The following is a 27,067-nucleotide window of genomic DNA, read 5'->3' on the forward strand; positions in this document are numbered from 1 at the left end:
GAGTTAATGGGCACTTGGGTTAATTCCATGTCTTGGCAATTTGAATTGACCTGAGATGAACATTCTGGTGCAAGTATACTTATGGTAAAATGATGTTATTTCTTCTGGGTAAATACCCAATAATGATGGGATTATGGGATCAAATGGAAGGTTTACTTATCTCCTTGAGGATTCCCCATACTTCTGTCCATAGAACCTGTATTAATTTGCAATCCCACTAGAAGTGGAAAAGTATTCCCTTCTCTCCACTTCCACACCAGCATCTGTAGCTTTGTGACTTTGTGACGTGGGCTATTCTCACGGGGATTAGGAGATATCTCAGGCTAGTATTGATTTGCATATCTCTGATTATCAGGGATGATGAACATTTTTTCATGTGTTTCTTGGCCATATGTCTGTCTTCTTCAGGGAAGATTCTATTCATGTCTTTTGCCCACTTATAAATAGGACTTTTTGTTCTTTTTTTGTTGACTAATCCAAGTTCTCTTTAGATTCTAGTTACTAGCCCTACATTAGATTCATAGCATGCTGAAGGTTGTCCCATTCTGAAGGTTGTCTGTCTGCTTTAGTTGCTGTATAGAAGCTTTTTAGCTTGATTATGTCCCATTCCTTTATTTTTGGTGTTGTTGCAATTGCCAAGGGGATCTTCTTTATAAACTCTTTCTCCAGGCTGACACAAGTATCACAAGAATGGAAACTCAAATATCCAATGTATGCAATACTAATATAAAACCAATAGATAAACAACCATACACCCGCTTCTCGTTGGACGCTGCCGACATAGTGTTCAGGTGCTTCGTGGAGGTTGGCCTAGTGGCCTACGTCTCCTTTGGGCCTCACGCCAGAAAGCTTGTAGCGATTGTAGATGTTATTGATCAAAACAGGGCTTTGGTTGATGGACCTTGCACTCAGGTAAGAAGACAGGCCATGCCTTTCAAATGCATGCAACTCACTGACTTCATCCTAAAGTTCCTACACAGTGCCCGCCAGAAGTATGTCCGACAAGCCTAGCAGACGGCAGATATGAATACAAAATGGGCAGTCACATGATGGGCCAAGAAAATTGAAGCCAGAGAAAGGAAAGCTAAGATGACAGATTTTGATCATTTTAAAGTTATGAAGGCAAAGAAAATGAGGAACAGAATAATAAAGAATGAAGTTAAGAAGCTTCAAAAAGCAGCTCTTCGGAAAGCCTCTCCCAAAAAAGCACCTGCTAAGGGTGTTGCTGCTGTTGCAGTGGCTGCTGCTAAAGTTCCAGCAAAAAAGATGACCATTGCAGGCAAGAAGGCTGCAGCCCAGAAGATTCCTGCCCAGAAAGCCACAGGCCAGAAGGCAGCACCTCCTTCAAAATCTCAGAAGGGTCAAAAGGCTCCAGCCCAGAAAGCACCTGCTCCAAAGGCATCTGAAAAGAAAGCATAAGAGGCAATAATGAAAGTAATAAAGGTTCTTTTTGACAAAAAAAAAAAAAAAAAAATACACCCACATGAGAGAAAAACACAATTAAATTTGGGGGAAAGGGAGATGGGGAGGAGGGAAATGAAGAAAGAGAGAAGGGAGACTTGGTAAAGTTTCACCTAATGGGCATAATGTAAGCTAAGGGTATGTAGCACACTCCCTGGGTGAAGGGCTCAACTACAACGTGAACTTACCTAAAAAATGCAAATAATGTTACCTATCACTCATACCTTCATGTTAATATGAAATAAAAATAAATAAGTAAATAAAAGCCACATATTAACACCTCAGATACGTAATAAAACATTTCCTCAGGTATTCCAGCCCCAACCTTGTCATAGTGGTTACACACATTGCCTTGTGGAGCTCTCGAAGTCCTATCACAGTGACACAGGGAACACCAAGAAGACTGTGAAAGGGACTCCATCATCCATGATGCCTCCTCCATCCTAAATTTAGCTAGTTTTTTGTCTTGGGTGTTTGCGTGTGAAATCTACTATATGAGTACTCCACCTAGATAGTTGCTTGAAGAAAGAAGATAAAGCAAAATGATTTTTAAAAACAAAAACTGAATTGAATCATTTCCAACACCTTCTCTAAATTTAAAATAATTCTAGTTTTCATCTTATTTACATGAGCCACTTAACTCCTCAGCACTAACCTTAACTTTAAATTCTTATTTTTTTTTTTCTGGTATTAGAATTAACAATAGTTTTTTTGTTTGTTTGTTTGTTTTTAAATAAAAAACAGGGCTTCCAGGTGAAATTTTGACTTATTTTGTCATACTATATTTCCCAAGTCCTTCCCTTGACCAACTCTAGTGGCTTTTCTCACTCACAACATCTTTCCTATTTCAAGTGATTTCTTAGAACTTTGTGTAGGCTCCAGAGCAAGCGCAACCTATCTACAGAGGTCTTATGTAGCAATTTTTATTCTTTATTTTACTTTTTGTTTTGTTTCTTTCTTTCTTTTTTTTTTTCTGTACTAAAGTAGTAAATAGTTTTCTCACAAATTAACTCTACAGCTAAAGTGAGCCCTGGATTCAACTTTTCTATATAGTAGACAACCACAAACCCTTAGTGGAGACATACAATAACTAGCATCTGTTGGTCCGGGATTAGCCGGAAGGCTCTGCTGATTTTGACTATTCTCATTCACGTGTCTAGAGTCGTCTGGCTTTCACATGACTGTTACAGGCTTACTTAAGTTGGAGGACCTCAGAAACCTGGATTTCTGTTCCTCCTGGAGCTCATGCTTTAGTTATATTAGCCTAGGCATATTTTCATGATACCAGAGAGCCAGACTGTCATTGAAGCTTTGAAGCCAGGCATTGACTTCTCTCCAGCTATCCAACGTCCTAGATGGCATCTTTTTCTAATGTAAGGCTATTTTGTCTACATTTAAAATCTGCTATTTTAGTCATCATTCTCAATATTCTTAGCTAGATCTTCTGGCTAACGTGCTGCAGTGTCTACATCAGTAATTGCTATCTCACCTTATAGTTTCATGATATGGAGATGGTTTCTTTCCTTAAACTTTATAAACCCAACCTCTGTTAGATTCAAACTTTTCTTTTATAACTTTCTCACCTCTCTCACCCTTCATAAAATGGAAAAGAGTTAGGGCCTATATGTGGATTAGATATTGGCTTAAGGGAATGTGGATTAGATATTGACTTAAGGGAATGAGATTGCTAGGTTGATCTTTTTTCCAGACCAATAAAACTTTATATTAGTGATAAGGCTATTTCGCTTTCCCTCCCTTCCTTTTCCTTCCTTTCTTTCTTTCCAAGTTTGAAGGTCAAGCTCGGATTCGCCAACTTCACTCTGATGCTGAAGTGGGAGATAAGTAGCCTTATTTTCATGCTCAAATGCTATGTCTTCCATGAGGCTCTCCTAGATTGTCCCCTTTGTAAGTGATATCTATCCTGAGCTGTCATAGACCTCTGTTCAACTTCACATGGCTCTTAAGAATGTTTTTTCTTTGATGAGAACTAATTTGAGGACATCTTAAAGTGAGTGACAACACATGACTCAGAATCACCTGCAATAAGAGTGGCCTTGTCGGTTTTCTCTACTCAGTGAAGACAAGGCTGAGCATAATGTCAGACTGGAGGAAAAGAAGGAAAAGACCAACCATCACAGCAGGGCATTGTGGCAGGAAATAGAGCTGATGTTTGCAAGGAGCAAGGTTTACTCAGTGTGGAGAAAATGCCATGATGGCAACGGAAACGTAATTTGTTAATGTGGTCAGAGGTAGAGGCAAGCAGTGGCAAATGGTCCAGAATGTTCTATGGGGTGTGCACAGACCGCAGTGAAGGTGAAGTGCACGCCTACTACACGATAGAAGGTTTAGGGAGAGATAAAGCAGGGAGGAATTGTGACAATCCCCACAGCAAACACTGTGATATTAAGTGCAACTTATGAGCAGCTCTAATCTGCTTACAGCAGAGCTGGACCCACATCTGAAGCCTTCTTTTGTCAACTCTCTTAGCCTTATTTGTAGAAGTTTTCTCTTTCCTGCTCCACACTCCAGCAATAAAAGAATCCCAGGTAAGCTGGGGGCTAACTTGGGTTTCTCTGACACTAAACTCACTCTTGTTAAGGTCAGTCTGCACTTTAAATAAAAGTAGTTCTCATTCTTTGTAATTCTCATTTTTAAAAAACATATAAAGCTGCAAAAGTAAAGACAGGGGAAATGTACACAAAATTCCTTAATAAATATTATCATATGTTGTTTTGGGTTAAGGATAAGCCTGTAATATACTAATAAATTCATTAGCTCCATCCTTTCTCCTCAGAAATACTTCTATTGGACTCTAACCTTGTAGACTAGCTCCTTAATGTGAATTCAGTATTTGTTTCCTTTTCTTTCTATTTTATTTGTTTTGTTTGGATTTCTTTCTGTGACTTGTGAGCTTTTTGGCATGGTGTCTAGTGTAAAGCAGTAATAAAAATAATTGATAACACTTAACGCTTCTTGGTGATGTGGCAGGCCCTGTTGTGAGTTTTTACCTAGAAGATCACTTTGTATTGTCACAGCCTCCCTATGAAGTTGACGCTACCGTTACACTGATTTTATCGATGAAGGAACTCACAAACACTGAGAAACAGAAGTAGATATTTGTAGAAACTCTCTTTAATAGAAAGAAAAAAAGACACAATAAGACACAGAAAGATCAAACAGTAGCCTAAGACCCCATTCTAAGGGGTGGAACTCAGATTTAAAACAAGGTGTTCCTCTTTCATGAATTTTAAACAATTGCCCCAATATTGGCATTTCTGCGTATTGTGGCAATAAGGCTAAAAAAGGCATTACCAGCAAATTCTTTGTATGTGAAGAATCTGCCTGCATATGCTTACATGAGGTCAAGTGTTAAAAAAGTTGAGTGTGTGGTTCTCTTTGAAAGAGCCTCATTTCTTTCCCAATATTTGCTGAAAAGATAAAAGATGTTTTTGAGACACACTCTTTGATTTTATTGAACGCCACCTGGGTGCATTTTTGTTGGAGAACTGCACTGTTTTATGCTGAGAGTTGATGATAAAGGATGAATTTCTGATTACGTGTTAGTTATCCACCCACAAACAAATATTATTTATAGTTTCCAAGGCCCTTTATATCATCTTCATATGATTCTTTCACTATATTGTGAGGCAGTAAGGGAAAGAGTTATTGCTGAAGTTCAAAGCCTATGTTTTCCATTGACTGTGTGACATTGAGAAGTTATTGAATTTCTGCGTGACTTAGCTTAATAGGTACACTGGTGTCTGAAAAAATTTATTCCCTGTGTAATTCTGTATCATTGATGAAACTTATTTGAGGAATTAAGTTCATGTATGTAAACAAAGATCAGAACATACTCAGTCTGGAACTTCATAGCACTTGCCAAATAGTGCAAAATTGAAAGACCTAAGTGATGTTTGTTGTGATAGCTTTGCATTATTTTTTAAACATTAAGCCACTCTGTGAATGGTGTTCAGTGACCATGGCAGGAAATTTTAAACTTTTTTACATCAGTGAAATTGGTTGTAATAATAATTGTGCACATAAAAAATAACCCTCTTTTAAGTCTAAAGACTGAATTGCTGTTTACTCCAGACAACTGAGGTATTCATCTTTTCATTTATAAAAATTTTCAGGCATGGGGCAGCACCTGTGGCTCAAGGAGTAAGGCGCCACCCCCATATACTGGAGATGGTGGGTTCAACCCTGGCCCCGGCCAAAAACTGTAAAAAAAAATTTTTTTTCAGGCACCTACTCCTTACCATATGACTAAAATTGTATCACCCTCTTTATCCTCAAGTAATCCACATAATTTAAATTTAGACTTAAGTTTTAATAAGTTTAAATTGCTATTAAATTTGCCAAATAAGACATTCTTCCTGCTTCCTGGCCTATTTATCTCAAATTATATGCTTGCGGAAGAGTGAAACCCTTCTTAGCTTCCATCTCATAAATGATGAGTTAATTAATTGGAGAAAAAATTAATCTGCCCTAAAATGGATGACCACTTTTTAAAATTCAGCTGAGCGGCACTCTTTTGATATAGGTGAAAGCACAGGTGGAACTTGCTGATGAGAATATAAATTACACCCTATATATTCACATTTATGCTTTCATCAGGATTAAAGTTCCTTTACATTTTTAGGCTGACTAACATGTCGTAAGTATTTTGACAAGTGTTTACTTATGAAAGTCATTTGTCCAAGACTACAATGAAAAGTAGCCTTAGTCACTTTATCTGTATTGGGAGTCTCTGCCCTAGCTGAAGGCTTTTGTTTATTATCAATAATGTAGTATTGGGTCATATGTATACAATGGAATCAATTTAGTCATAAAAGGTGGAGACTTTGTATCTTTTCTATTTACTTGGAGTACATTCTCCTAAGTAAAGAATCTCAAGAAAGGAAAAGCAAGCATTCCGTATACTCGTTAATATGTTGAAACTAGTAGATCAACAACTACAGGCTGACACAAGAGAAAAACACAATTAAATTCAAGAAGGGGGATAGGACAAGGTAAGGAGGTTTGGTAGGTTTTACCTACTACTGGGTACAATGTAGGGGTCTATGGCACCCTACCTGGGTGAAGGACCCAACTAAAACTCAGACTTTATTTTACCTTACAGATGTGAGCAATGTAACCTAGTCATATGTACCCTCATATTAATCCAAAATAAAAAAAATAATAATAAAGGGAAAAATCATTTAAAAGAAAAACAAAGAAAATAATTCTGAAGCCAGGGTCACACACTTTCAGTAGGGCCAGGTATTTTTCTTGTTGCTTCTGTAACTATCAACTTAGTGGCTGTAAGCATATCAATTTATGATCTTATCGTTCTGGAACTCAGAAATCGGCAATCAATTTCACTGAGCTAAAATTAATGTTAAGCAAGCCGGCGTCCCCTCTGCAGGTGCAAGGGCAGAATCTGCTTTCTAGCTTCTGGAGGCTGCTGCCTTCTTTCCTTTGTGGTCCCTTTCTCTATCTCTGAAGCTCACAGTGTATCTTCTTTTCTGCCATGTGGTTTCTGCTTTCATCCTTACACCTGTCTCACTCGGATCCCCTCATCAGTATCCTTGTTATCCTTAATCACAACTAAAAAGTTAACTTTGCCAGGTACGCTAACATATTCCCTGGTCTGTGAATTGGCCCAGGGCCAGTATTCTGCTTACGGCAGGTCAGGTAGTAAATATGCTAGGCTCACAGGTCTGACAGCTTCTGTGGCAATTACTGAACCTGGCAATGGGCAATTCAGAAACAAATGGGTATAACTGTGTTTCATAAAATTTGTTTACCAAAACAGGCAATCGTCAAGATTTGGTCCATAATCTGTAGTTTGATAAGCCCTGCCATAGCACATAACATCTGGTAGGGAGGCTCCTGAAAGGCATTTCTTAAAATGAATGGATGGATGAATGAAGGAGTAAAGGGTTTAGAGGAAATTGTTATAGCTTTTTTTGTTTTATTCTTTAAGAAAAAACTTCTAAGGAACAGGAAGTTTTCCCATTCATTCCTTATAAAACTCCTAAATCCTGAACATGGTATGAGATTAACTTTCGTGCTCAAAGTCTTTCCTCTTGCCGTAGACTTTGTACAGATACATTCATGCAAATTAAACCCTGAAAATCACCATTGACTACCTTTTCACTCCCCGTGTAATCTAAAGCTCTTTTGAGAATTTCAATATCTATTGCTATAAAACCAGTTATACATTTCTTTTTTTCAAAAGTCATGAAAAACACAGTTAGGAACAAATATAGAATTATATAGAATTACTAGCAAGTTTGTTATTTGTTTGTCTCAAAAATTCTGAAACCTAAAAGAGTTAGGAACACAGAGCCTAGAACTAGGGAAGAAATGTTTGCAGCCCTTTTCTTGCCTCTTCGTAACAAAATATAGCCTCAGTGTTTCAGGTAAAGTGGAACAACTCTGTTACCTGTGCTAATCATCTTTTGATCCTTGCTATGTGAACAGATTCATGATCTGACATTTGCTATTCTAGTCACAATAGCTCTTGTCTCAGCAATTCAATTTTCAGGGTCTCATGAATTTAATACCTGCTCTATTATCAGAAGATTTGTAATAACTTATACAGCTGAACCTTTTCCAAATTTCCTGTTCATCTTAACCTTTCCACCCTTCCATCTGGGTACAGAAGATGGCCTTGTGAAAAGGCAGGTTTAATCAACACACTTTCATCAAGCACCACTGTGTTACAGGGCGGCCATCACACACAATCTCAAACGTGTCAGAGAGCTGACAGCTTCGGCTGGATTTAGACAGGAATATAGAAAGCAGTAAACGAAGATCATGGGTGTGGTCTGAGCTCTTCGAGGAACTGCCCCAGTGGGAAAGGCTGTTAGATGTCGTTCCCTTGAATCACCGAAGCAGTTTTTAATCATAGCAACCCTCTCCGACGTCTAGTTGCAAATTCTCATCTTCTCCTCTTTAAGTAATCTGTGCTTCCTTTGGGTAAACAGCGACATTTCAGAATCTAAACATCTTTCAGCAGTCTGCAGATAACTAAGATCTGCCTTAAGTCCAGTGAATATGTTCAAATTCTCTGGTTTGGGTAACCACTGTCTATAGTTTTTTCCTGTTCTAGGACGTGCTCTAGCAGGCAGACATTGCAAAAGTAAGTGCTGAGAGAGAGTCAATCATCTCATGTATGTAGAGGTCACATTATGTTCTCAGTCCCATAAAATGATTATCCCTTGGTCTTCCTATAGAATTGTTTCAAAAATGGTTAAACAGTAATCGTAGAAACCCAAGTTTAGATGTTGTCTCGTTCAATGTCACTTTAGCTGGAGAACACTTTTTAAAACAATAAGAAGCTACAAAATTAAATAAAAATAATATTTATAGAGGAAATGCACTTACATTGAGCTTTATAATAATTTCTTACATAGAGAATAAACCATTGACTTCCAATTATTTCTGCTTTATTTTGGTTATACAGTGTATTAGATAGGAAATTTGAATTCACACAGATTAGGAATTTGAAAATGAACTAGTTTAAAAGACTTTATAATGCAATTTAAAAATATTTCATAAATACTATAATCCAGAAGGTTACGGTATTCTAAAAACTAACTTCCTCCCTCCCTCCCTTCCCTCCTTCCCTGTCTTTTCTCTTACCTTTCCTTTTTCTTCCTTTGCTTTCTTTTCAAAAATATTTTTTAATTGATTATTATGCCTCAGCTTTTCATAGCAATTGAATGTAGAATCATCATCATGTAACATCTTATAATTACTTGCATTTCTTATGAAAAATATAAGTCAGAGGAAAGCACCTATACCTGAGATGAAGCCTAAACACCTATGATACGGCTCCACTAAGGGCTGTTGTGTGTTGACTTGTTTTGCGTAACAGACTCTGAGCCCTTAAAAGTGCAATCCCTGAGCAGATGTGCTTGAACCTTCTCACCATTTGATGGCACATCGCACTTTCCCTGAAATGCTCTGCTTCCTCATATAATTTTATGTGAACAGACTTGCTCGGGAATAAATTTAAAAATGAAGTGCAGGGCAATAATCTGGCAAACTATAAACAACTTTATCAAATGTTTAAATATGAGCCCGGAAATGGCAGGAGTCACTTTATTATAAAATCTTTCCTGTATATTTAAGTATAATTTAACTTAATGCAAAATTAATACACTGACAGTTTCTATATACTAAAATTTTAGCATTGAATATAATCATGATCATTGATTTGCAGTATATTTTCAGGGTGTATTATAATAATAAAATAGATGTTTTTTTGTCTTTCCTTTTTTTATACCTACCATGACCAACTGTTTTGGTTTACCTGGGACTTGTGAGAAGGAGGGGGTTCCAAGGATATGGAATTTTTAGGGGTAAACTTAGGACATTCTGGGCTAATAGGGATGAATTGGTTACTTTTGTTAGAGCTCTGAATTAAGTCGTTCCATGAGACATCATTTTATAAGCCTCTGTGCTGAAATTAATTGCCACATGTTCACCTCGTCAGGTCGGTTTCCATTCTTGACTGTTTGATATAATCGTCTTGAGAGGTTTTTGAAAGTAGTGACACTCAAGCTCACCCAGAAGCCCTATGAATACATTTTAAAAGCTTCCAGGTATTTCTAATGTACAATAGAGCTCAGGACCACTGCTCCTGGACTCCCTGAACTTTAGTTTATACCGGCTAGGTTCAGCCTTGCCTTATGTAGTTAGCAGGTTGAACAACAACAGAGTTAGGAAAGAATCTCTCTAAGTTCCTTATAGGAACTTCCCCAGGACTTCAGGCTGGAGGGATATAGGCCCCAGTTTTCTTTGTGAAGTCTGCTACTCTTCTCTCCAGCTCTTGTTTGTGTGACATAATCCTATATGTCAAAATGACGTCTGAATTCTGCAAATTATTCTAATAAAACATGAAACTCAAGATTTGAAATTGTAAAGGTACCAAAGATAGCTAGACTAAATGCTTCTGGAGAACAAAGATTAAGCACTTTTCAGCTCTATAGCTCCTGATACATTCAACCTACTTATTGAATCGTAGAAAATGGCTTTTTCTAATTTTAACTAAAGACATAGGGCCCTTCATCGAAGAAGTTTATTTATTTACTAAGCATTAGTCAGCTATTTACCATCCTGTGCTATTTGATCCGTCACTTTCATAAGATGCACAGACTGATGGGGAATATTCAAAATATAAGAAGGCAACGATTTCAATGTTAAAAATGCTCTCATATTTCAGTGTAGCTCTTTCATAATTATTAATAAATTATATACATATAATAGTATAAATTATATAACTGACACACCTCTAAACACTTATATAAATTCATTTAGTTTGTTACAAACTCTACTGTCTTGGTTTCTTTGGGGTGCTTTAACAAAATGCCATAAACCAGGTGGATTATGAACAACAAATGTTTATTTCTCACTGTTCTGGAGGCTGGAAAGTCCAAGATCCAGGTGGCTGGCAGAGTCGGTGTCTGGTGAGGCCCTGCTTCCTGGACCATTGATGGCTGTCTTCTCAGTGTGTCCTCAAAGGACAGACAGGGCGAGTTAGAGAGCTCTCCAGAGTTCTTTTTATAGGGATTCAGATCCCAATTATGAGGGTTCCACCCTTATAACCTAATCATTCCCCAAAGGCCCCAAACTTATAAAACTATCCCCTTTGGGGTTAGGATTTCAACATATGAATTGGGGAGGAGTTCACACACATTCAGACAACAGCAGCCACAGGACTAATAGCTGTTACAGCTGGACTTCAAACAGAGGTGAACTTTGCTCTGAGTCCCATGTTCTTAATCACTCCTTAATACTAGAATAGAAATTGGAGGAAGTCTGCTCTGAAATCCAGTCTTACAGCTTCACATAAGGAAGGACGAGGATCTCTACTTAAGAAGCCTGCCTTCAGATACTCTCTTTCACTAGGTTTAAGGAAACTCCCTGGTAAGGACAAAAATGGAGAGAAGCCTAGACTTGGGCACTTCTGCAGTACAGTTTCTAGTATCATCTTTGACTATTGTGTTCAGAAAAGCAGTTTGCTGAGTGTGGAAGACCCTTATATATAATGTAGCCCTTACTCCTCATTTACAAGATGAGAAAACAGAACTTTAAGAAGTTTGAAAGTATCTTAGAAAAGATAACTATTATGAATCCTGAAAAGAGATTCAATGACAGGGAAAGACTGGATGGAAAGAGAAGGGCAGAGGGACACACACACACACTCACAACAACTCACAGCCTAAAGTGTCTGGATAACCTTAGTAAAAATTAGGTTTCATCGCCCTCTCCCAGGTACTTCTAATACCTAAAGAGGTAGCCTGACTGCTACCTACAATTACCATGCAACTTGCACACAGTTTTTGCAGTCTTTTTTTTCTGGCTTGTACATGTACTTCTTGAAAAACATTTAGAAAAACAATATACTACTACTACTTGCCTTAAAAAAATTCAATGTGTGTGATGTGGTTTCTGTCTTGAGATTTGCAAAAAATATCAGGTGGTAGAATAGTATTAAGTTCCATTTAGATATAAGGAGACAGGTCGTCTTCCTGATTTTGTGACATACTTGTCTGCTGATACGATAAGCTCTGCATATGCCCAGGATTTTCATAATTTCCCTAAAGATTGCTTTCTTTACTCTTTGCCTATGAGTATCCTTTCTCCACTGGGAACCAAAGAACCAAACTGCAGAATCTGGCAGGTATCCACCTCCTTTTTCAAATTAAACTCCTTTTTTGCCTACCCTAATCATGGAGCAAAACTTTCCATGTATATTAAGATTTTATCCTTTGTATATTAAATATGTATATCAAAATTGAATATAGATGTGAGATGAGGGTGGGAATGGGATAGGAGTGAGGGGAGTTTATAGTGATGGGAGAAAGAAGCTCCCAAAGGGCTTGCTATCAGATCATAGAGATAGTAATGTGGAGAAAAGACAAATCAGAAATTTTGCTGATTTTCAGGCATGCATATATTGGCCTCTATGGAAGTTAACTGTGCTATAATACTGTGTTTTTAATTATTTCAGGTTATTCTAATTTATTATTATTTTACTAAAACTCCACAAAATAAACATATAAAGATAATATTATCTTCCTTATACAGATGAGAAATTTATATCCATTTACTGGTCATCTCTTCTGAGGTCTCTGGGTAAATGCATAGCAGATCTTATATTAAGCAGTGCCCAGCATTTTCACATACAAAGGACTGCCAGAAGTAAATCTTCCTTACTGCAGAGTTTCTACCAGCAAATTGTAATGCTCTCTACCTAAAGCCCTGCAACTCAGGCAGAATGTTTACTGGTAATTTATGAGAATTCTTTCTTAAAAGACTCTGGACAGAATGTTAGTCAGCAAATAAGTACAAGAACATTTTTGTTTCCCACGAATGAAATGAGGCATTTAGAGGGCTATTGAGTTTGCTGTATTTTCAAAGTTATTTGCTCTTGGCATCCCAGCCATTTGTGCTACCCCTGGATACACCTTGTGCTCTGCTGCTTTCTGTGCAAGAACCCTCGGCCTCGCTCTCTCATCCATAACCGAGGCCTTTGTGAGAAAAGCTCACAGGACTGTACTGAAAACCAAGAAGACCAGTTGGCTCGAGGTCTCTGTCCTATAGCCTCCAATTTTAACTGGGAGAAGACTGTACCTTTTGGAGCATGTGGATGATAACTGCACAGTGTTCTCATGGAACTCAATTCACAATTTGTCTCCCAGGTGTGAAATATGTGAGTTTTTCTTTAGTAAAGCAGATGTTTTAGTCATGATGTTATAAGGGAAATGACAATGAAATGAAGAGTTTCCTTGAGTTTCTGAACTCTTTTCTCTGTCCATGAGGACATGTCAGGATTTGCCAAAGCAAAAGAGAATCCTTATTGAATTATTGTTAACAGGTTTTTTGTTTTGTTTTTTATTGTTAGGGATTGATTGAGGGTACAGAGAACTGGATTACACTAATTGCATTTGTGACGTCAAGTCCCTCTTATAATTCTCCCTCACCACCAAGAGGTATATCACACACCGTGAGCCCCCCACCCAAAACACTTTTTGAGATTTCATTGATGCAATGTGTTTTCAGTAACTTTTTGGAAACAGAATGAACATTCCATTAGTAAAAAAGACTCCATGTATCTCAAAATGCAGTCTTGGCCCATCAATCCAGATTCTTGATTTTCTGTATTAGTTTTAGATTATAATTATGATGGAAAAGATAGATGAAAGAGATACTTACATATTTTCCATTTTGTGTCTTCTATAACACTGTCTTTCAACCTTTTTTATCTCCTGGCACACTTGAACCTAGAGCTCAACTTCTGCAGCACACTTAAATTACATTGAACAAAAAGGGGGGGGGGGGTTAAAAGACATACTTACGGTGCTTTGAAGTTCTTTTGAAAATAAGTTAACTAGTGACCATTTATAAATTTTCACAGCACACGTAAGATCCATTCACGGCAAACTAATTGAAAATTACTATTCTAGAAAATATGAGTTGTTTTTTGTGTGTTTTATCTGTTACGATGGAAACAATATAATGAGAACATTTTGTAGAAAGAAAACTGAAGAGGAAAAGTTAAGTCATCTTTTTTATCTCCTTCTAGAGAAAGCAACATTCAGGTTTTAAAGTATTTTATTCTAGTCTATATTATAGCTCTCCACAGACATTAACACAGTGCACTAAACTATGTGTGTGAGTTTGTCCTGTGCTTTTTAAAAAAATTTAATGTCATTGGCCAGTTTCTAAATCATGCAATAGTCTTTGAAAACATTACTTCACATTAGTGTGTAATATGGACGTAACCTATGTTAAAACATCATGGCAACATAACTTCTGATAGAACTCCACTGGTAATTGGTTCACATTTTCCATACCATCCTTCTTCTGAAAAAAGAATGAACTAAAAGTCTCACCTTCTGAGGCAGGTGGTGGCTATAAAACGCAAGCAACAATTTTGAGGGGATTTGGGGAAATAAGAAAGCGTGAAGTGAGTCCCTGTGTCCCCAGGGTTCTCTGCGCCCAATCTCCAGGGATCAAGCTGAAGAAATGGGCACAATCTAAACAAGATTTCTGTAATTTATACCACCATTCGAGAAGCCCCAGTTGGTCAGGACTCAAAATCACTCCCAATGATATTTAAGTTAGTGAAAAATTTGCAAACCATGGCACTAAGCCACGGCCAATATTTGAATCCAAAAGAGAAAAGGCAGAGATACTAACCAGTTAGCTCTCAGAGATCATTCCATTATTGCTTTAACCACACAGAAATATGACCCCATATCTTACATGATTGAATTCTTTGGACTGTTTTATTAAATTGTGGCAGGGCTAACCATACTTTATATGGCCTCAATTTAATTAAAAATTGAACTTTACAAAAAGGGTGCTATGCCATTAACATTCTCATAATTCCAAGAATCCAAGGTCCTTGTGCTACACTAATTTTCACAAGATATGGAACAGAACTAATTTTAGGAGAGGTTGCTTGATTATATCTTGTCTAGTAAAGTTTATTTCATTTCAGTATTCATAGAGCAATCCCTCAGTTGTGTGTTGCGGTATGATGACATAAACTTCACCTAAATTCTACATGTTGGTGTGGTTGGTGCCAATGGGTGCTAGGAAGAGTAAACATTTCTTAAACAATTGCTCGAAGAAAAGCACAAATAAAGAAAAACTCTGAGCAGCAGGTGGCCTAAGGAACTTGTTTGTCTTATGGCCCTGATGTCATGTAGACAAAGAATAGAGAACTTGGCTTTTTTTTTTAATCTATGTGATTAGACCTCCTTATAATTAATGTTTAGCTTTATTAATCACAATCTTTGAGATTTCTTTACAATGGGTTCCTAAGAGTCTTGAATTCATTGGAGTTAAGAATTATGTAATGTACATTAGCATTCAGTTTTCCCCAATGGCATGATAAAGTAAGATAAAAAATAAGCAAGCATGTTTAAATTATTAAAACTTTAGACTATTGTAGAATTAGACTCAATTACAGCCCTAGAACAGACAAGAATAGTACTTAATGGCCAAGAATGGTCAAAAGTTGTTTTTTTGCATGGGGAAGTTTCCTTGGTACCCTTTATTCCTGGTTGCAATGCCAAATTTTCAGAGCTGATCAGAAAGATAAAGTCCTCGTAGGTTTAGACAATGATGTACTTTTATCTAAGGGACATCAATAATTAAGCATTCACAGTATCCGGTACCATGTGTCGGGTGCTTTAAAGCTTGAAGGTGGACATGTGAAATATAATGCTGCCTTTCAGTAGTATGACATGTAACGGGGACACGTGCCTATAAATTTACATACAGTTTTACATTCTTATTACAGAGACAAGAAGAATGATAATGCTATAGACAGAGGATGCCCCAAATGGATACATATTTTAAGAAAGGAAAAAAACCGTGTTAAAATTCTAACAGTCAAGATATATTGCTAACAGTTGTTATGTATTCTATCTTGTATCTCTTGTAATTGTAGAAGTCAAATGCGACTTGAGCAGTACAATTTTAATACAGTTTTTTTCCTTTATAAAAATCTATATGCATTTCTTGGCACCCTCTTTATTTAGAGGTTCAGAGAAGCTGGCAATGCTATAAATTAACAGCGACAAAAGGCCTTTCTTGGTAAAATGGGCTGTCAGTTTGGACCTGAGGGTAATAATGCCTTTTTGTGTCTGCTCATCTGATGAAAATCAGGAAAGGGAAAACCTTGATAATAAATTGTAACATTATAACTGTAACATTTTTGGCATCTGGAGGAATATGCACACTAAATAATTGTTTTCTTCTTATCTCCACTCCCTTTATTTCCGTGAATTTTTATTTTCTAAATAAGATCCCTCTCAGAAGAGCTTTTTAAATAAACTCTCTAATGAACGTAGCATACTGTTTCAAATGTAAAACAAAAATCATTATACTTTAAAGAAGAAACATCTTAGAGTAATTTTACCTCCTAAAGCCCTCTCTATTAGGAGCTTTTTATGCTTAGGAGTGCTGCTATATGCAGAGCTCTGTGTTTACCATACTTTAAGAAGCTGATCTCACAGCTAGCCAGGGGCAGAAAGGTCTCCATGACCAGGGTAAGAGAAAAATGTGTGTATCTGTGTGTATGTGAGTGTGGGAATGTGTCGTGTGTGTGTGAATATGTGTGTGCATGTGTGTGTGGCTATAGACAGAGAGTGGTGTGTGAGGGACAGAAGTTGTTCAGAGATGCCAGGAGTAAACTGTTGAATCGCAAGTACAAGACGTTAAGGTGACTAATTGTGATCCGGATCTATATGAAGAACCGCAGCAGCATTCAGGAGCACTCGGATCATGGATTGGGGTGTCCCTCCTGCAGATTCTTGTTGGACCTCTGTCTGTCTGCTTTGTTTCACCTATGCTTTACATGAGTATATATATGCATGTGCCTGTGAGTGTGTGTCCATTGTCCAGTGGGCTTTGTGTCAAAGCCCATCTCAAAAAATTATTTCCATTACCTCTGTGTACAGTACTGGAATGGATGTCCCTCACACATAGCAATATCTTCATTCTGGAAAAATAGAAGACAACAAGATTAAAAGGTTGAAAGCTTAAAAACAGAGCATGCTTCACCAAAAGTGTTAGAAGTTCTAAATCAGTGCCATTTCATAGTAAAGGTTCAACGTGGAATATGAAAGAAAGAAGGTGGGCCCTGAAGACACAGAGACTTGTGGTCTGATGGCTCTTCTTTCACCTCCTAGCTTTACGTGGATGTGAATTACATAGTCCCTAAGATGGCTACTTTTACCATTCTTTTTTATCATTAATTATTTTTTAATAAATCATAACTTCGTACATTGATGCATTTATGGGGTTCAGGGTACCACTTCGATATACAATATGAAATGCTTACATTGAACTAAGTAACACATGCATCGCAATTATACTCATTTCTTAATAGTTTTGAAATGTACCATTGCATCATGCACATTAGGTGAGGTCCCCCCAGATATCCTCCCTCCTCCCATATACCCCCTCTTCTCCCCTCTCTCTCCTCTTCCCTTCTACTTTCTGGACTATAGTTATGTTTTGCCTATCATATGAGTGTGTAGGTGGTTATATATTGATTTCATAGTAGTATTGAGTACATTGGATACTTTTTTCCCCATTCTTGAGATACTTTACTAAGAAGAATATGTTCCAGCTCCATCCAGGTAAACATAAAAGATGTGAAGTCTCCATCTTTTTATGGCTGCATAGTATTCCATGGTGTACATATACCACAATTTGTTAATCCATTCATGGGTCAATGGGCACTTGGGCTGTGTCCATGTCTTGGCTATTATGAATTGGGCTGCAGTAAACATTCTGGTACAAATGTCTTTGTTGTGAAATAGTTTTTGATCTGGATATATACCTAATAGAGGAATTGCAGGATCGAATGGTAGGTCTACTTTTAGTTCCTTGAGTGTTCTCCAAACTTCTTTTCAAAAAGGTTGTATTAGCTTGCATTCCCACCAGCAGTGTAGAAGTGTTCCCTTCTCTCCACATCCATGCCAACATCTGTAGTTTTGGGATTTTGTGATGTGGGCTAATCATGCTGGAGTTAGATGATATCTCAAAGTGGTTTTGATTTGCATTTCTCTGATAATTAAGGATGACGAGCATTTTTTTATGTGTTTGTAGGCCAAGCGCCTGTCTTCATTAGAGAAGGTTCTGTTCAAGTCTCTTGCCCACATAGAAATGGGGTTATTTATTCTTTTCTTATTGATTAGTTTGAGTTCTCTGTAGATTCTAGTTATCAGACCTTTGTCAGAAGCATAACCTGCAAAAATATTCTCCCATTCTGAAGGTTGTCTGTTTGCTTTACTTACTGTGCTCTTGGCTGTGCAGAAGCTTTTTAGTTTGATCAGATCCCAGTAATAGATTTTTTGTGTTGCTTCAATGACCTGGGGGTGGGGAGGGTCCTCCTCATAAAATATTCTCCCAGGCCAATTTTTTCAAGTGTTTTCCCTGCACTTTCTTCTAGTATTTTTATAATTTCATGTCTTAAGTTTACATCTTTTATCCAATGAGAATCAATTTTTGTTAATGGTGAAAGGTCCAGTTTCAGTCTTCTACAGGTAGACAGCCAGTTCACCCAGCACCATTTGTTAAATAGGAAGTCTTTCCCCCCACTGAATATTTTTGATAGGCTTGTTGAAGATCAAATAACGATAAGCAGCTGGGTTCATCTCTTGGTTCTCTATTATGTTCCATAAATCTACCACTCTGTTTCTGTGGCAGTACCGTGCAGTTTTGATCACTATAGATTTATAGTATAGCCTGAAGTCTGGTAATGTGATATCTCCTGATTTGTTCTTATTTCTGAGTAATAAAAATAAAATAAAATAAAAATAAAAACTTCTTTTTTTTTTTTTTTTTTTTTGGTAGAGACAGAGTCTCACTTTATCACCCTCGGTAGAGTGCCATGGCATCACACAGCTCACAGCAACCTCCAACTCCTGGGCTTAAGTGATTCTCCTGCCTCAGCCTCCAGAGTAGCTGGGACTACAGGCGCCCGCCACAACGCCCAGCTATTTTTTGGTTTGCAGTTCCGCCGGGGCCGGGTTTGAACCCGCCACCCTCGCTATATGGGGCCGGCGCCCTACCGACTGAGCCACAGGTGCCGCCCCATAAAAACTTCTTATTTGTGATTTGAGGTTTATTCTGATTCCATATAAAACAAAGTACTATTTTTTTCATTCTTTAAAGTATGACAATGGTGCTTTAATAGGGATTGCATTAAATCTGTAGATTGCTTTAGGTAGTATGGATATTTTAACAATGTTGGTTCTACCCAGCCACGAGCATGGTATGTTTTTCCATTTGTTAACATCTTCAGCTATTTCTTTTCTCAGAGTTTCATAGTTCTCTTTATAGAGATCTTTCATGTCCTTTGTAGGTAAATTCCCAGATATTTCATCTTCTTTGGCACTATTGTAAAAGAAATAGAGTCCTTGATTGTTTTTTCAGCTTGACTATTGTTGGCATATATAAAAGCTACTGACTTGTAAGCATTGATTTTGTATCCTGAGATGCTGCTGTATTCCTTGATCACTTCTAAGAGTTTTGAAGTTGAATCCCTGGGATTTTCCAGGTATAAGATCATGTCATCAGTGAAGAGTGTACTTTTACCATTCTTTTTTTTTTTTTTTTTTTGTAGAGACAGAGTCTCACTATACTGCTCTCGGGTAGAGTGCTGTGGCGCCACACGGCTCACAGCAACCTCTAACTCTTGGGCTTACGCGATTCTCTTGCCTCAGCCTCCCAAGCAGCTGGGACTACAGGCGCCTGCCACAACGCCCGGCTATTTTTTGTTGCAGTTTGGCAGGGGCTGGGTTTGAACCCGCCACCCTCGGCATATGGGGCCGGCGCCCTACTCACTGAGCCATAGGCGCCGCCCACTTTTACCATTCTTAATATGAAAATAATACTGTTCACCTTCTAAGATGTTTTGAACAGTATGCGCTTCTCAAATATGAATTAAATTAAGTACAGCTATCTATTCTGAGTAATTTATAATAAAAAATAATTGAATATTTCACTTATATAAATTCCTTTACTGCTTAGAAAAAATCTTGAAATAATTAGTATTATATGCATTTTATAGATGGGAGAAATGAAACACAGAAAAATTCTCCTTCCCAGGTTTACAGAGTTAGGAAATAACAGGGCCAGAATTCATTTTGAAACAGACCACTTCAGATCCTAAAATCCAAAAAACTTGTTCTGCAAAATAAATATTGACAAAGTCTGATTTTATTATTACTCCTAGTTTCTTATACTGAGGTATTGTTTTTATCTGAACTTTTTAATTCTGTCATTAAAAAGTCTTAGCATCTTCTTTTAGAGTCATCACCTTTTTAATGGCTATTTGTAGGAGATTCTTTAAAGGTAGGACTTAACACATACAATTATGGATATTGTCCAAATTGTCTAAAGACTTAAAATTTAAAATAAACATGTTTAAATGCCAACATACTAATTTTTCTATAACTCTAGATAGCAAAATTGAAACATGTACAATTTATTTATGTAACAAAAATTCTAGAAAAACACATGCTGGCAGCCTACTTTCCCTCCAAGCTTGTTTTGCTTTAAATCTGCATTATCAGGCGGTGCCTGTGGTTCAGTGGGTAGGATGTCAGCCCCATATACAGAGGGTGGCGAGTTCAAACCCAGTCCTGACCAAACTGCAACAAAAAATAGCCAGGCATTGCAGCAGGCACCTGTAGTCCCAGCTACTTGGGAGGCTGAGGTTGGAGGAGTTGGAGGTTGCTGTGAGCTGTGTGACACCACACCACTCTACCAAAGGTGACAGGGTGAGACTTTGTCTCAAGAAATAAATAAATAAATAAATATAAATATAAATATCTGCATTATCTTTGTGTATAAGAGAAAAATCCCTTTTTAAAAATGTATCACCCTTATTTCCCCCTAGTATGATGGATTAAATTAAAAGCACAATAGTATCCCATTCATGTCCCAAAATGTATGTCTTAGATTGAACACAATTACCTCATTTTAGGCTATATATTTCTAAGTAGCATCCATTTTGGAAAACAAACCTTCCTATTTTTTTTTTTTTTTGCAGCTTTTTATTTGTGGACTTAGCAGAAATAACATGCAACAATTCACCATGAAAGTTTCTTTAAAAAGTCAATGCAAAGTATATCTCTGTGTCTCTGCCCTCCAGATTTCGTTACATGTTATACTGGGTTTATTTTTGTGAAGAACAATGGTGCATTATTTCCATTACTTTCTGTTTGTCACAGCTAATATTTCACCTTCCGGGAAAGATATTGTATACTAGGAGCTTATCTGGGCTCATCCTGATCCAGGCATTTATTTATCTAAAATATTACAAAGTCTTTTAAAAGAATGAAACAAATCTACATGGACTGACACAGAAAGATGCTCAAAGTTGATATTAAGTAAAGAAAATTTAAAAGTGCAAAATAAAAGGATTCCATTTGCTATATGCACCTACAGGAAAACTCTGCAATGATGTATTCCCAAAATATTAACATTAGTTACCGTTGGTAGACTTACTTGAGTATGGTGACACTGAAGACAGGAGGAAATATTCTTTGTCATTTGTACACTTTTGTATTATTCACTTTCCCCTACTTTATGATGTTACTATAGTAATTAGAAATAAACTATTTATTGGCTCTCTTTTAGAAAAATTTATGCGTCCACAGAGGCACCACAGAAACAGTTCTGACCGTGGCGTTATCATACTTTAACAAATGGGGCAGGTGCATGAAACCGATAATCACACTGCAAGGAAAATAGGTGGTCAGTTTCATAAGAAAGGTGCACATATATTTGAGATTAAGAGAAAATTACATCTCATTGTGTATGTCAAGGAAATAAGAAGAGATAAACAGGATCTAAGTGGGAAAGGAATAGTTTTAGCCGAATTTTTCTTAACTTGGAATATTTATCTATTTTTTCTTCATGTTGCCAGTTGTCTAGAACATGTTATGTGCTCAATAAATGTGAGTTGTAGAAAACATAAAAGAAGGAAGAAAGATGAAACAGAAAGGAATGATCTTCTGAACAGTGAAGTTTCGAGCTGGGCAGGATGTAGAGATTGCTATCTCTTTTCATATGTTAGGAGTCTTTACAAAAGTTCTATGATTCTGAGGAGAGAAGTGAGTAGGTCCTTGGACAGTTCCCCATAGGACGCTTTTCTTTCACTACCTTTATTCCTGGAAAATTACTCATCTAAGGCAACCCTTGTAATGTTAGCAGTGAAGAAACATTTTTGAATGAAAGGTAATATTTTTCCCTCTGGACTTGAGATAACCAGCGCTAAAACCCAAGAGTTCTGAGTTCTTAGGGGTGTATAGTAGCATTTATTTCATGAAAATGAGCTCAGGCAAGACCACTAGTTTCAACGTATGAGGCTTAAAGCATATTTAAATATGAGGTGTAGTACAGGGCAGTGAACAGCTCAGAATGAATAGAACATGTGGCTTATCTTGAGGAGTCATAAAAAAAAATCCAAGCTTTCCTTTGGAGGCATTTATGAATAACGAGAAGTATACACGTTAAAATGTTTTGAATTATTTCTGCTTTTCACCAAAATAAAGGGATCAATCATAACTTTTTGCTTGCACCAACTAAAAAAAAGTAGAAAAACACATGACAGTGTCTTGTCTTAAAAACACTGAATATTAAAAAGAGAGACCAGAGAGAAAAGTACGGAGCAAAACAAACACAGACCGTACAGTTGTTCCAGCTGATTCACATCAACCTTTCCAGACCTTGACATGAGGAGAGACTCAAGCAAAGAGCTGGAAGTCCAGGGAAGCCTAAGTGGGAGAAAAGAGCATGTCCAAGAGGAGAGAGCTCCAGAGAGAGAAGAGAGAGACAGGTGAGGGGGAGAGGAGGGAACAGAGAGAGAGAGAGAGAGAGAGAGGAGGCAGAGAGGGAGTGAGAGAAGAGGGATCAATCTAGAGACCTGCAGAGCTTTCTCCTTGACTGTTCAGGTGATCAGCGAAAGAGCCTACAGAAAATGCTGTGGCTTCAGGGAAAAAAAACAAAACCAGACCAACAAGGACCCTCATAATAGAGGGAGTAACATTCTGCCCTCACTTCCTGCTTAGAAAGAATTTTTGCTCCCATTAGCCAGAGTGGAAAAGCTCATAATTCTCAGGGCAAGAAGCAGGATAAGCTTTAAAACTGGAGGCCTAGGGACTCCAGCAATAGTACATTTTAAGAGGTAGAATTGTGTTAAAAAATGTTCACTATTTTTATGGCTGTGTGTACTGCATTTTATTTAAAGATTATCTTGCTTTAATTTTCATGGCAATTTAGAATAAATAAATTGATAAGGAGAAAAAAAATAGAAAATTCACTGGCTGATGTGGTAAGATAGGACCAGGAAAAGGGGAATGTGACTATCTCAGTGGACAAAATGAGCATCGATACAGAATTCAAGGGCATAGGGATGCTGAGATTATCAAAATTTGGATGAATGGGAAAGATACAGAAGTCTATTTTTTTTTTTTTGCCATCCCTTGCCATTGACAAATCATTAGCCAGATGTCCAGTGTTGTTAAATATTAGTATGTATGTAGACTAAGATTACTAGGAATTGCCTTTACCTATGCTCTATGGCTGTGCAAAATAGTCTTTTCTGGAGTATTATTTCTGGGTCAAAATGATCAGATTATTAGATCCAGCCAATCAGATATTTGCAGAATCATCTTAGGGCTGGCAGCATCCTTTCTAAGCCTTCCTCTTCATCGCCACACTTTCCAGCGTGCAGAAAGGCAGCCAGCTCAAGAACCCCTGTCATTCTCTCAGCTGAGCATTCTTGGGAGACAGAGGTCTTAGCCAAATTGTCCAGCGTAGACTTAATAAAGTCAGCAAACTTCAACTGTCTCAGTCTGTGAGTTTCTGAACACCAGAGCCAACTTCTTTATTTTATTTTATTTTTTTGCCTTCTTTCCAATGAAGCTGTAAAAAATGTATCTGTGTTTTGGAAATCTTCCAGATTTTTATGTCCCCATATTGAAGGTCAACTTTGTCACTAGGAGGTCAGCAAAGTTACTCTTGAAAATTAAAAAAAAAAAAAAAAACTCACAGTTTTTAGATGAGAATAAAAGATCTTTTCCTCAATACATATGGTCTAAAATCTATTGCTGAGGCATTGGTGAACATTTTAAGTTTTAGAGTTTTTTAAGGCAAATATTAATGATGAAAGCATTTCTTATCTGTATAATACCATTTTTGTGCCTGCTGCTTGATGACCAAATCGGTGCCTTTTTCTATCCCATATACACACTATCACAAATAAAATATTGCATTTATTTTTTATCTCCTCCTTCTCTCTCTCTCTGTGTCTTTTTTTTTTTTTGTTTTTGACAACGTCTTACTCTGTCACCCCTGCTAAAGTGCAGTGGCATCGTCAGAGCTCAGTGCAGTCTCAAACCCTGGGCTGAAGCCATCCTCCTGCCTCAACCTTTCCAGGGGCTGGACCGTGTGCACTACCACTCTCAGACAAGTTTTCTATTTTTGGTGGAGCTTGGATCTTGTTCTTAGACTGGTCTCCAACTCTTGAGTTTAAGCAATCTTCATGTTTTGGCCTTGCGCAGTTTATCACCTTCTCTTAATTAGTTTAGGGGCCCCTGTAAAATTAAGAAAAAAATGTTGTGGCATTTCTCTTATATTCAGTACTTAGCATACTGCTTGGTCCTTAGGGAGTACTTAGTAAGCATTTAAATTGAGTGCCAGAAGTACGATCTTACCTAATATGAGTAAATATAGGTCAAAACAAGCAAAACAATGTTTTTAATCCCCAGGTGATGCTGCCAAATTGAAAATAGCTGGAAGTTAGCTTGATGTCACTAACGTGAAACAGATATTTTTGAGTATTACCATGTAACTTCCCCATACTCACACACTTCTTGAGCTTAGGTGAGTTTTCATGCTTATAATCTTAATTTAACAAAACAGTTCTTGAAATCTCGCCGGATATCTCTCACCACTAAATGAAACAGCCTTGATTAATCACTGAGCATTTCAAAATAATCTGTCAGTTAACCAATATTAGTCAAAAGCATGTGTAAAATCTATATGAGAGCCAGCAAATTCTGAGAGACCCGTAAAATCAGATAGCAGTTCTTAATATTTCCAGAGAGGAGTCAGATAGAGAATATTCCTGTTTATTACCAGTAAATTCATTATAAACCTGTTTTGATCTATGTAGTATTAAAATTATTATCATTATGACTGTAACTTTATCTTTGTTCAGGTCTTATTTTTTATTGCAACACAGAAAAAAATAATTACCATATTTCTAATTGAATTTTTTCTTCAAACAAAATCACCCTGGTTTGGAAACCTAATTCTGAATCCCTGTCTCACTGCTTTCGTCTCGTCAGTTCTGTTCCCTGTCCACTACACATTTCATACTTTAGATCTGTGGCAATTTTTAGAATATGTCATCTTCTGAATGTGTTGTGTGCTTGTCCTTGTATGATCAGTGGCAATGTCCCACAAAAAAGTATTTTTACCAGTTCTCCATCAAGCGCTTCCTCTTTGTTAGAATTACAAACACCAATACTTTCATCTTCATTTACAGCATAATGATAATAATAATAAATAAATAATAAATTTATTATACACCTAATAAGAGTCGATTAGGTGTATGATAAATTATGTGTTCAATGCTGTGATTCCCATTTTCCAGATAAGATGCTAAGTTTTAAAGAAGGAAAACTGTATGGGAGTAAGTAATTCCACCACCCATAACTGGATTTGAACGCAGATCTTTCTGATATGGGGACCATCTTATCTTAATTCTGTTGTCTAGAGTTTTGACTAACATTTGAACACAGAAGCAGCCTGTGTCATGTGGACACTGTAGAACATTCTCTACTTGGCTGTATTTTCAGTGGGGGTGAGGGTATCCAATTAGATTCAAGTTTTTCCTCCATCCCTTTCCTTTATCATCGAGTTAAATTCCTTATACTCTGGACTGTTGAAAGTACAAAGCTAGCTGCAAATGGTCTTATCTTTTGTTGAATCCACAGCTCCTAAAATAATGCCTAAAACAGAGTGAGCAGTTAATTAATGTATATTGAATGAATGGGCAAGTAAATGAATTAAGGCATTTTTCATTTCTTGATTTATTCATCCTTTATAGTAAATCAATTTCCAAGGGAAAAATTGAATATTTAAGAATTAATTACTAACTGGCATGTGTGGTTTGATTTTATAGTTATGCAAAAAGACATAATAATTTTCAAGTTTTTCATTTATAGTGGGCATCGAGGTGATAAATTTTGGCCATATTTACCCGAGCATCAAAACCAGAACCTCTCTTTGAATTTCAGAAATATAATTATGCTACTTTTAAAGTGAAATCAAATTGAAAATGTATACTACAATTTTGTAAAGACACTAATGTCCCATATAAAAGCAGTCTTTTAATTTTTTTCAAAATATTAAGGAAGTACAGGTGTTTTTGAGACATGGCTTGAGTCAGGGCTATAAATACGTCCATCACCCAAGTGGTGTTCACTGTCTCCACTGGGTGGGTATTTGCCTTCCCTTTCTTTGTCCTCCCCACTGCTTGATTTTCAATGTCCTTTACTTTTCTCTGTGTATTTGTGTAGATATAAGTTAGCTACAATTTATTAGAGAGTATCTGTGGGGTTTGTTTTTCCATTCTAGAGATACTTCATTTAGGAGGATAATTGTCTCCAGTTATTCTAAATTGCTACAAAAAGGCATTAATTCATCCCTTTTTATGGCTGAGTATATTCCATGGGATACCTATACCACATTTTTTAAATCTACTCATGAATTGATAAGCACTTGGATTGATTCCACACCTTTGCAACTGGGAATTGTGCTGCAATAAATGTTGTCTAGTTATTTAGTCATTTTTTCATTCATTCCCTGAAATACATTTTTATTATTTTTCAACATTCTCTTTAATTCCATCCATCTTATTCGCCATCCATATTCTGAATTCCATTTCTGTCATTTAGTCACTTTCCTTGTGGATGGAGTATACTGCTATAGCTCTATTGTGATCCCTTGGGAATGTTGATCAGTTTTGACATTTCATGTTTCCAGGGTTCTTTTGCTGGTTTGT

General features: G+C 37.0%; 2 protein-coding genes across 2 annotated transcripts in view; both read left to right on the forward strand.

The window, feature by feature from the left end:
* Positions 1–27,067, forward strand: part of LRRC4C (leucine rich repeat containing 4C) — a 1,324,260-nt gene that overhangs the window by 489,770 nt on the left and 807,423 nt on the right. The window lies entirely within an intron of this gene.
* On the forward strand, positions 764–1,476 carry LOC128564639 (60S ribosomal protein L14-like). Its single transcript, XM_053560157.1, has one exon. It carries the CDS (start codon positions 1,090–1,092, stop codon positions 1,417–1,419), a length of 330 nt encoding a protein of 109 aa, XP_053416132.1. The 5' UTR covers positions 764–1,089; the 3' UTR covers positions 1,420–1,476.

This window comes from Nycticebus coucang, chromosome 14, assembly GCF_027406575.1.
Source record: "Nycticebus coucang isolate mNycCou1 chromosome 14, mNycCou1.pri, whole genome shotgun sequence".
NCBI classification, from domain to species: Eukaryota; Metazoa; Chordata; class Mammalia; order Primates; family Lorisidae; genus Nycticebus; species Nycticebus coucang.

Coding starts and splice junctions, on each gene's coding strand:
- LOC128564639 (XM_053560157.1), top strand. CDS start 1,090: ATGACAGATTTTGATCATTTTAAAGTTATGAAGGCAAAGAAAATGAGG.